General features: G+C 33.8%; 1 protein-coding gene across 2 annotated transcripts in view; it reads right to left on the bottom strand.

Annotated features, from left to right (window-relative positions):
- Window positions 1-1,776: 1,776 nt before the first annotated feature.
- Window positions 1,777-12,386, bottom strand: part of LOC110108224 (blue-light photoreceptor PHR2) — a 33,919-nt gene continuing 23,309 nt past the window's right edge. The window contains exons 2-5 of one of the 2 annotated variants that reach the window (XM_028697117.1): window positions 8,264-8,493; window positions 7,767-7,862; window positions 5,535-5,599; window positions 1,777-1,942 (exon numbers count right to left, since the gene is read on the bottom strand). In XM_028697117.1, coding sequence (XP_028552950.1) covers window positions 1,917-1,942; window positions 5,535-5,599; window positions 7,767-7,862; window positions 8,264-8,493 — 417 coding nt within the window. In that variant the 3' untranslated portion in view covers window positions 1,777-1,916. Of the gene's footprint in view, window positions 1,943-5,385; window positions 5,600-7,766; window positions 7,863-8,263; window positions 8,494-12,386 lie in introns of those variants that run through there. The other variant, XM_028697118.1, reaches the window with a different exon arrangement.

Raw genomic sequence — 12,386 nt, 5'->3', positions numbered from 1 at the left:
CGGACCTAATAAAAGTTTGGGTGATAAGTTTGGTGTATTTAATTTTTATCATTTTATTTTTGAAATGGAAAAAAATTAGATAAGATAGTGAGGGTAATTAAAATTACATTTTTTGTTAATTTAGATTAAAAAAGTATATATCAAGAATAAATGAGAATATTATTTTTGACGAAATGATAAATAAAAAATTTAAGAAAAAATATTTTTTTAGTGATTTAAGGCATAAAAAGATGAAATTATTATTTAGATTTAGAGAGACGTTGAAATTAAGGCAATCAATTTGTTAATGAATATTTTTAATTTTTTTAGTAATTTACTCAGTGAGTTTTTTTTAAGAAAATAACATATTTTAAAAGAGTAGAATAAATAATATAATCAAGTATACTATACTAATATAAAAAAAAAATTGTCCATCAGATGAAAATATTATTATGATATTTAATCATATGCCTTCTCAATATCAATAAAATTAATCTATATGATGAAATATTAATTACTTTTAAAATAAATATAAAATAACCTAAAATTTTTAATTACTATATATTTACATCAACTTTATGTACTGATTATAAAGATGCTTAAATATAATATTGAAAAGAAAGTGCATAGATTGTTATTTTCAGTATATGATATAGTTCTAAATGATAATACATCCATTAAAATAAATAAAAAATAGAGTAATAAAGAAAATATCTAATGCATGAGAAATTCAAAAAATTAGTATGCTTATTTGATTTGTTATTAAGTAAAATACTAACATTTATCTATCAATGATATATATATATTTTTAAGTTTAAATGTTTTTATAAAGGGAAATTTACATACATACCACTTTATTTTATGTTATTTACATATATAACACCTAAAACATTAATATTACATGTTTACCACCCATATACAACTTTAATATCAAATATATCACTCCTATAATTCATTTAGACCATTCATACTATCCTATAAACTTTAATATTTCATTCTATACACTCAAATTTGTTCTAAGTGTGGTAGGCATGTAATATTAATATTTTGGATGCTAGATATGTAAATAGCATGAAATAAAGTGGTATATATGTAAATCCCCCTTTTATAAATTCCATTTAATATTTTTTTCTCTTATCAAATGTCTTCCTCAATGTGTTACTCATCACTATCTAAAGACTAAATGACATTCAAGACTATAAGAAACAAAATGTTTGTAGTCTTTGTTGATGTTAATTGAAGATGTCATCAACAATAATCAATCAGTTCTATTCTAATTTCCAATTGATGGATGTGAGTAGTATCCTTATTGTTCTCAAATACCATTTTTATTTATCTTAGGCTTTGTTTGTGACAGCTATCTCACAACTTTCTAAAGCAAATTTCAAATATAAAAATTTGTTCCAAAAGAAACCTTAATTTCTTGAGAAGCATATAGCTAAGGAGAGGCAATTGCCCCTTAAAAAAATTAAAACTCTTAATATAACAATGATTATTTGTAATCTGCACCCCCTCCCTGAATTTTATTTTATACCCCCAGCCGATATTTTTTCATGCAATTTGCCCCTCCAAAAATTGGAAAGCCTATTGACTTCCCGCTATTTTCATCAATTTTTCTAAAACTAACAAACAAGTTTGTGAAAAGTGATTTTGTGCGAAATACATTATTATTGCACCCTTATATATATTTCTATTTTTTTATAAGTTTGTCACTTACCCCTGAGAACTAAGGCTGGTTCTACCCCTGATTTTTATACAAATGCTAATTCTCCTTGGTGTAAATTTGCGAACTAACAGTGTGTGAAACTGATATGATCCTCATGAAGGATTCTTATGAGCAATGAAAATCCCTTAAGCAGAAAGGAATAATATCCAACTAAAAAAGATCACACGTTACCTTAATGACATCAGAGTGAATCATATTGGGCTTGGTAGATTCATCTTGTTGAGAAGCTTGATTGGACTGTAAGCACATAAGATTTGAAGATAATTCAGTATCTCAAATAATGTCACAAAGTTTTCAACTACACTTCCAAGTGTTTCATTGGGCTCTTTTGGACTTGAATCCAAACGCTTTCGTGTTGTTGAACTCGCCTTGTCAAAATATTCGTTTCGACTAAAAGCTTGCTAAAATTGGAGTTCATATGGCCCAAAATTTAATTTAACAAGCTTACGATTCACAAAGCTCTCAATCACACTTCAAGTGTTTGATTCGTGCTCTTTTGAACTCCAATCAAAATTACTTTCTATGTTGTTGAACTCTCCTAGTCAAAATATTCATTTCGAGTATAAGTTTACTGAAATCAGAGTTCCGATGGCCTTGACTTCAATTTCAAAAGTTATAAAATTCAAATATTGCATCAGGTGAGGATTGATGCTTGATCAAACAATTTTTTTGTTGACATGTCAAGTAAAAAAAACATAAAGATAGAGCAAACATCACATGATGCCTGTAGCAACTTTAAAGAGCTCCCAAGCCCTCCATTAATTGGCAACCAGAAAGACTGCCTCATATGTCCCCATCTTAAATGTATAATGTCATAAAATATAATCAAATACATACCCACAATTTGAAGTTTTCATAATAAATATTCAGCTTTTGCCACCTCTACCCCCCTCCTTAAAATAGTACAGGTAAATTATTTCTCTAGCTCCATTATTGGCTCCAGTCAATATGGATTGCGATTGTTAAGACTATGATGATGCTATGATTTAGTAAAACCTCATATTTATCTATTTTGTTATTAGCCTCCAAATTCTAAAGGGCATTGCTTCAAGCAAATTGATCTCCTGTAACCAATAGCAATACTTGCAATTCTTCATATAGCTTTGTCACCTAAGTCCATATTATCACGAGAGAAATTATTCTGTGCAGAGATTGGAAGCTGAACGTCATCCGGAGACCAAACAGAATGTGTCACGTCAACGGTACCAAGCCACGGTACTGAGCAGTACTGAACAGTATCGAGCACAGGAGTGATGTGGCACATTTTTGTTGGTCTTCGGACGACGTTCAACGTCCACGCAGAATAATTAATCTTATCATCAACACAAGTTACAATAGTTTTTCATAGGGGTGCAACCGAGTCATTAACGGGCTCGACGAGTCGAGCTTATTGAGCTCGCGAGTCGAGCTCTAACACAATTTCGCGCTCGACAACTTAACGAGCCCGAGTTCGAACACCCAATTGCTTGACTGGCGAGCTCGTCGAGCAGCTTGTGTAACAGCGGCGGGAAAATGGAATGATGCAAGCAGAAAGACGCGGACGCGGGGAAAATGAAACCACAGAAAAATGAAAGCCGCGGCTCGTTCGAACTTCGGACTAAGAAGATGCTGCTAGTGAGCTTCCGGTTCGCTTCCTCAGCCTTCATCTTGGATAGCTCTCCTAGATCCTTCATCGGCACAAACTCTCGCAAGCCACGTATTCCCGGGAGATGGTTCACCGTCATCACCGGTGCCGACATTAACAGGTTGAGACGTCAAAGCCACCACCGCGAGCGACGTCGAAGCATCCCGCTCGGTTCACCTTGCAAGCGACATCGAAGCATTCTGCTCGGTTCACCCGCATCGCCGACATAAAAGCCACCACTGCCAATGCCACATGTGAGCTAATCTTTCTCCTTTGAATATCTTAGAGCATCCACTTCTTTCCCCTCTTGAAACAGTCGAGCTTGCGGACGATGCATAAATGATAGAAAGATGCAGATGATGCAGGTGTTGATGCAAGCAGACGACGCAGGCGCTGACGTGGGACTTGTTAATAGGCTCGAAGTGCGGCTCGACGAGCTCATTTTCCCTTTGCCGAGTCGAGCTCGACTTTTGAGCTTTACTCGAGCTTGAGCTCGGTATTTGATAGTCGAGCTCAGCTCAAACACACTCTGACTCGAGCTCGACTTGACTCGTTTGCACCCTTAGTTTTTCAAGATTAATTGACGCCTGCACCTCTTTACATAGCTTTGTCTTCAAAATCGGTCACATCTCAAGCACTTCTTCATTAATTTTCATCAACTAAATTAATCACATCACTTCTTCATCATCTAAATCAATCACATCTCTTGCACCACTTCATAGAATTTTGTCATGAAGAACACTTCAATTATGGCACAGTAATTTTTTTCAAACTACAGTAAAGAGCTCACTTTTTGTAAAGTTAGTCAGAAAACCCATGAAATTCCAAATAAATCTAGAAGTAAATAGATAAAAAAATGAAGGCAAATGTAAGGAGGAAATCAGTGGCATGAAGAAAATAATTGGAGGAATGAAGGAGTTACCTATAGAGAGAAACAGACAACAATGACTTGATTGCGGCAAAGTTTGCCGCATCCTATTTTCATGCTCAGGTGGATGCTTGGAGATGTCGACTGAAAATAGGGCTTTAGAGGGGAGAAGGAACGGCATCGAGCAAGGCATTGATGCATCTCCAACCGAACTGTAAAAGTCCGTTTGCAACTAACACAAGCCTTCACCCGAACCCAAAAAAATGAATTTTTAATTATGTGAACAGTGTGACGCCAACTATTCACAGAAACCTATTTTTTTGGGTTAATATGAAGATGAGAAAGAATTTATATGGAATATTATTTTTTGATGTTAGAAATGAAGTTCGGATGAAGATGCATTATTGTTATTACTATATTTTGAGGAGTTCAGTTGGAAATGCCCTAATCACTTTGCAGCGGGGAGAGATCGAGAAAATGGTGAGAATGCAAGTGTTGTAGTGGTTGTATAGGGCTACATTGAATGAAGGTCTATGATTAAATGACTAATTTTAGATTTAGAGCATTACTATCGTTCCGATGGGTTTGAATCTCGATCCAAACCCATTAATTACATGGGTCAGAATTTTGAACCCAACCCTAACCCAAATATTAATCAATTTAATCCAAACACATTATTTGGGTCAGATTCTCGTATAGTGCTAGTATTTATATAAAGACAAGAAATTAGAACAATAAAAAACTAAAATAAAAGAGAACATACTCTATATTACATATATATTATAAAAACTAATTCTATAAAGCATACAAGATAATATTAATTTGGCAATCTAATATTTCTACCAACTCTAAAAATGTTCATAGACTTACTCTAATAATGTCTTCCTAAATGCATAATGTCAAATAAGAATTAAAATATTTTGGAAAAAATAACATTAAAAATCTCTCTAAATATTCAATTTATATTTCACTAATCAGTTACAATTGTATATATAAACTTAAAAAATTGATGCCCTAAGATATCCTGATTCATTGAATGCGAGTACAAACAAAAAGAGAATTATGAAATATGAATTTAGGATCTGAAATCAAAATTAAAGTTCAGATGTAGATGCCCTAAGATATCCTGACTCATTGAATGCGAGTACAAACAAAAAGCCATAATTATTCAAATAGAAGAACGGGAAATATTTTCAAAGAAATATTTGATAAGGATCTGAAATCAAAATTGATCAATTTGTATCATAATACAAGAGCAAATTTAGCTACACATTTCTCATTTCATGATTCATGTTTATATAGGTACAATAGCTAAAAAGAGAATTAAGAAAGAGTACCAGTACAGGCTGTGACTGGCTCGGCGCCAACCTTACGTTTGGTGCTGTACTTCTTTGTAATGAACCTGAAAGGAACGGGAAAATGATAATAATGTTCTATTAACCAAACACACACCTCTCCAAATAAAATAAAAGAAGAGCAATTAGCAATTTAGATTATAAACTCAGTGCATACCGGTCAAAGTGATACTTAAAATAACTCAAACTTATTTGGAAATTAAAATAACACAGCCATTTGAAAAGATCAAAATAATCCCCAGCTATATTAAAATATCATTTTGGTCCATTAAGTTCTTTAAAAAGAACTAAAATAACTACAAGGTAAGACTATTTTGGTTCCTCCTTAAAGAGTTGAGGGACCAAAATGATCATTTAATATAATTTGAGATAATTTTGTCTTTAATAAACAGTAAATGGACTATTTTGATACTTTCTCTAAAAGTAATTAATTGTGTGCATTCTTATCCTCTATTTATAGAGAGATTATTTTCATGACAGGTAATATAACTACTATTTAAAGTTGCCACTATAAAAGGGTTCAAATAAGTAAATAATTCAAATCAAGCTAAGAGAATAGATAATGGAAGGGCCACATGGGAAGAGGGCAACCACCTTACTACCGTCAATCCATGAGGTAGCCCATGTCATGGACAACCAGCAAAAGAAAGTTGGGTGTGGATAAGAACTTATCTCTCCTTATTCCACCTTTTAAATTTCATCCAAAATTATCTTTATTTATCTCTTAGCATTACCATATTATTCTATTCAAGTAAAACCTTAATTTCAAGAATTAGAGCAAGGCTCCTATTAATCTATCAATCAGAGGCTATTTTAAGGTACCTTTTCTGTCAGGTTGGGTCGACTGCCTCCTCTGACTAAGTAAACCAGGAATTATGATAGCTCGGGATGACAGAACCATGGGATCTTGATCGGGCTCGTCTTCATTCCCCCATCACCAGTTTTAAATTCATGATGATAAATTCCAAATCATAAAATCAAATTCAAACCCTAAAATTGTTGCTATTATACACCGGATTTACAACCTATATAACCTCTTCAACGACTAGCCTTAATCGAAAGTTCTCTCTCGTTATCGAAAGGGGTAATTAGGGGTTTGCGCCTATAGGAAACCAGAACTCAGATCATTAACTCCTCACAAAATGGGGGCAAAATCTCTGGGTAGTGTCTCATCTAAAACCCAATCTACCTTCTAAAAATTCACCCGGAACCTAAAACCGTTAAAACTCTCCGCGGTCACAAATCAAAGAAAAAGAGATATGACGCGGAGAGGCCGGGCTATGTGAATATGAAATTTTTGGAGCCCACAAAGAAAGGAAACAATAGTAAAGAATAAAAGAAAATTAATCAGCGCAAGGGGATTCAAAAGGAGATAAAGGCAATTACAAATGAAGATAATCACAATTAAGAAAAAAACAATTTTGCTTATCTTTCTTCTCCCAGCGTCCTCTTTTACCATTTTCATGTTTAAGATTTGCATGAAATTCTAATTTTTAACATAAACTCTAGCAAGTTCTGTTCAAGTACCTGTTACACTCTAATGTGACACTAAAGAAAAATGAAACTAAAAGTTCACCTCAAATGCCTTTCCCTACCAGAAAAGAACCAGCAGAGAAAAGATTAACTCTAATTCAAATAAAATTCAATAAGCCTGTAGGCAAATTAAAGTACATGTAATATAATACGATTCCTGCTTCCTCGATAATCATTAATTTAAAGTGCATATAAAATAATATGTTTCCTCGATAATCATTAATTTAATGCTCATTTATGTTAGTTTTATTTAGATAATTGAACTTTCCTGGAAAAGCCTGGAAGCTCGATATATAAATAAATAAATTTTAATATAAATTTACTCCTGACCTTTGTGAATAAGCTTGTTTATCAATTATCAAACAAGCAGTTCACTAAGGGCTCAAAAAACCCCTTATTTAATGATAGTTCGAAAGGTTATTTAACTACTTATTTCTTGATCTTTTTTTCTGCTCCAAGCACTATATATATATATAGCTATAAATACTAAAAGTTTATATTTAGCAAATAACTTGAAGACTCAATTTAATTTTAATTATTTTTATCAAGCATTTGAGTTTCGAAAAGGATTATAATATTGAGTTAAATAATGTTAATTTTGATGAAAACTATGAATGCCTTTATGTTCTGTAACAAAACTATAAGCTAAACAGACATTAACAAGATGAAAATTAGTTTTACCTGAAAAAATCCCGCCACAGCAATTCAAACATCAACCAATTCATTCCACTGCCTCCTGAAGCATCAACATTTTTCTGAGTTTTGCTTGAAATTGCCCTGGAAAGGTAGCAAAATTCCATTAACAAATTCAAAAAAGCTTAAGATTATATAAATAAGTTATAAAAAAAATATGTAAAGCAACAAATAAGCCCTAAGCAATGTGGTCTAAATGTTGATTTCTCCTGCATTATAATATTGAGTTAAACATGTTTTCTAACTACGTTAGGTCTAAAAGTATATATATATGCTGGCAACCGTTTTTTTAAGGTGATCAAAGGCCTTAATGAAGATGGAACATGTTTTACTTCATGCTTTGCAAGTTCTTTCTTGATCATATGGGTACTGAAGGCAGTAAGTGCAGATGACAACATGAATGGATATGCTAAATGACCCACTTGAATGGGATTACATTAATGAGCAGGCCATAAAATATGTTCTGGAAACTGAGAATTACAAACCTATTTGCAGTCCTCTTGAGTTCCTCATACATGAAACGGGGAGAAAGGCATCCCATTGCTAACCAAGGAGAAATTTTGCAAGAGAAATTAGCACCATAGATACTATCCTGAGCCCCATTTCTAAACCCTTTGTTTGGCTGAGCACAACATTCAACTGCAAATTTCCTGAGCCTTTCCAAGGCCTCAGTCTCACCACCCGCAAGAGAAGCACTAACTGCTGGCTTTCCATCCTGGATGACATGAAACACCCTTAGCACTCCTATATCAATGAATTGAAGTTCTACATTCATAAGATTGCTTCAGAGATGAAGAAGCCGCTTTGCAATTGTGTTGCCGCAAGTAATGAAGCAAGTGGACATACAATAGAGTGCCTTATATCACACATTTCCGGCAAAAATAAACACTTGATATGTTAGATTTTTCAAAAAGTAAAGCAGCTGACAAGGCCTAAAAAATTCATTAAAGAAGAGACATGCAACAGGTAAAGCATCAATTCTTTTAAAACGATCTACCAATACCATGATGGAATCATGTCCGCGTTTAGTGCGAGGTAAACCCACGACAAAATCTAGACTTAAATTTTAGCAAATTAAGCCCGACACGGGTAATGCAAGATATAAACTAGCATTTTGACTTCCTCCTTTCTAATTTTGGCAAACAGAGTGAATTAAATCCCAACAAAGATGTGGCCAAAAAAAATCTGAGCTGAGGTTGTGCAATTGTTTTTTTATGACCAACATGGGCGGAAAGACCCCCGCTTTATAATTCCTTAATCAACTATTGACGCTAAGAGGACTGCAGGATGCATAGCAAATTGTTTTTGAAGAGAGCGCCTGATAGAAAATTCAGCAACTAAAGAGTTGTTAATACAGTTATGCCAACAAAAACTGAAGTCTTTGTCAGTAGCATATGATTCCTTTAAACATTCCAAGCCTATTATTTCAGTTTGTAATTGATTTAGGAGAGCTGACTGATAATTGAGAACATCAGCAACACAATTTTGAAAGCCATCCTTATGTTTTAAAATAAAAGTAAATTTTTGTAAAAAGATAACCCATGAGCATACATCTGATTTACTATTTTCTAATTTTTGATATATTATAAGGCTTGATGGTCGCTGCATAGAAAAAAATGTCGATGTAATAAGTAGTTTTCCCATTGCTCAAAAATTGCATAAAGTTCATGTTCATAAACAGACCATCTTTGCTTTTCAGGACTTAATTTTTCATTGAAAAACTCAACCAATCTATATGTTCTTGAGGCAATTTTGCACCAACACCACACTGGATGCACATGTATCAACATTAAAGGTTTTTTCAAAATTTGAAGGGCAAGGGCTGGTGCCGAAGACAACACATGTTTAATTGCCTCAAAGATGCGCAGTTGTGCTTCAGTCCATTGAAATTGCTTTAATTTCAAACGATTAATAATGGGAGTCATAAGTATATTGAAATCTCAGATGATCTGTCAATAAAAATTTGTCAATCCATGAAAACTTCGAATGTTAAAGACGGAACGTGCTGCTGGCCAGCAACAATAGCTGCAATCTTTCTGAGATCTACTTGGACACCATCGATAGAGATGACAAAACCAAGAAGTAAACACTTGGGTAGCAAACTCACATTCAGAAATGTTTAGTTATAGTTTGCTTTCGCTTAAGGTTTAAAAATTATTTGTCAAGTGCTATAAATGCTCCGCCAATGTACTACTACTATAGACGAGTATGTCATCAAAGTAAGCAACACAAAATTTATTCAAAATGGGTTTTAAGCACCTCATTCATCCAACACATGAAGGTAGATGGGACATTGCACAACCCAAACAGCATTACTCTCTATTCATTTAATCCTCGGCGAGTATTGAATGTTGTCTTTAACTTATCGCCATGGCTCGCCAAGGCAAATGCAGATTTAATGATAACCACTGTGAAGGTCAAATTATCATAAAATAGTATAACTTGCTAGTTTCTCTAAGAATTCTTCAATTATTCGCACCGGGAATTTGAACTTATTTTATTAATCACTCAATTATCCATACACATATGCCAACAACATCATTTTTGAAACAAGTAAAGCGGGGACTTCACAGGGGCTCGAGCTCAACTGGATCAACTTCTTATCCAGTAAATCATCAACTATTTGTTGCAAAATTGAATGCTCCTTTAGACTCATTGTGTAATGAGGAAGGTTGGGAAGTACAGCTCAAGAGACAAATCAATTTGTTGTAATGTTTTCAGAGGTAGGGTCTCGAGTGTCACACCCCAGAATCAAATTTGTAAGAAATTGTCTATTTTCAACCACTCTTCTTCCATCTGTCATGCTTACAAACCCTTCATTATATTCTCTAGATCACATGGTCCTCTGTCTATAGCCTTGCATGGCTTGTTCCCCTCTGAAATTGGATCATGTCCTCTATCGTTGTACTGGAAAATCAACCATCGGGTGTCCTCGCTGCCAACAATTAAAGCACGGCCTAGTCATCAGAAAACACAATCCACTGTCTCTTACCACATCGAGCACACTCCAGTACACTCCCTACACTGGACTCAGATGCAGATCCTTGCATGTTGTCTAAAAATCTACCCATATTTTCATTGCTCTCTCTCCTAGTTATGTCATTTCTCGATCTCTTCTTGTTCATATCACGTCTGAATAGTAGAATAGCCAAGTCATTTTCCACCAGTCTCGCTCTCTCAACCAGCTCTAAAAACTCCTGAATACTCAATTGTACAAGTGAATGTCTCAATTTACCTCGCACTCTTCTCAAGAATCTATAGCACTTCTCATCTGTTGTACTGATCAATTGTGATGTGTACCTTTCCAGTGCAGTAAACTTCGCCTAATATTACATCATTATCATGTTCCCCTACTCCAATCTCATGAAAGTCTCATGCATCTACTATAAGGCTGACAGAGGTACGAATCAATCTTTGAAAACAACAAACTCTGCCCAAGAAATCTCCACATTCATCTTGCCCTGAAATTTCTCCCTCTTTTATCTTAGCCACCATCTTTATGTTTCTCCTTCAAATAGAAATATTGTATGTGGTACTTTTGAAATCTCTGGGCACTGCATGTTGTCAAATATCTTATCTATACACAATAATGAGTCACTCTACAGCTCTCTTGAACAACGAGGGCTTCAACTAATGGAACATCTACAATGACATGTCCTCTTCAGTCTCCTTATGTCCCGCCTATCTACTTTGAGCATCACTCATAACCTGCACACTGATGATTGATAATGATTAGAACATAAACATATATATTGATTCTTTTATCTTGCATTAAAAACAGTGATATAGTTTTGGTTACCTGTTCGACTAATTTTGGTTAGCTCATTGTGTAAATTTTAATGATTTCAGGTAAGGAAAAATATCATGATCGTGAGCAGTAATATTGATAAAGATCATCAGATTCTTCTTTAAATTTTGTTATGCATTTTTTTTATTCTTTTATAGTTAGGAGATTGTGATAGATTAGTAATTGTAGTGCTCTCCTAGCTAGTGTAAATATCATTTTTGACAAATGAATAACATAAATATTTTGATGTATGTGATTTTAGTTAATTTGCTAGTTAATATTTATATTGATAATTTATAGAATCTCTAGTATATTTTTAAAATAATAAATAAACAATTATTCCAAATTTGATACTAGGGCATGACAAAATTGGTATCAAAGAGTTTGTTGGAAGAATTAGATTGTAATCAGAATTATAGGAAGTGATTATGAGTGGGGTAAAAGTTGGGTGGTATATATTTGTCATTTATGTATTAATTAATTGAATTGCATGTTGAATTTGTGTGTTATTGATTAGGAAAAAGAATTTTATCAATGAATAGATGGGTTAAATTTATCAAGATACACAAAATGAACTAAGTGCAATAGTAATAATGTCAGTGAGTTTTGCTAGTTTGATGCAGCTAGCCAGAGGACCTACACAGTCTACTACACCAACACTGCCACCCATACGACCTACAATATACAGTCTGATCCATCAAAGTGATAGAGATGCACCTAGAGGATCCATTGGTAAAATTTTAATTTTTATAATTACAATTGCATTTGAATTTTTGCATGGTATATTTGATGAGGACATCGTCAGCAATTTCGACATGTGT

This window comes from Dendrobium catenatum, unplaced genomic scaffold (assembly GCF_001605985.2).
Source record: "Dendrobium catenatum unplaced genomic scaffold, ASM160598v2 fragScaff_scaffold_875, whole genome shotgun sequence".
NCBI classification, from domain to species: domain Eukaryota; kingdom Viridiplantae; phylum Streptophyta; class Magnoliopsida; order Asparagales; family Orchidaceae; genus Dendrobium; species Dendrobium catenatum.
This window is presented reverse-complemented; position numbering and strand designations above follow the sequence as displayed.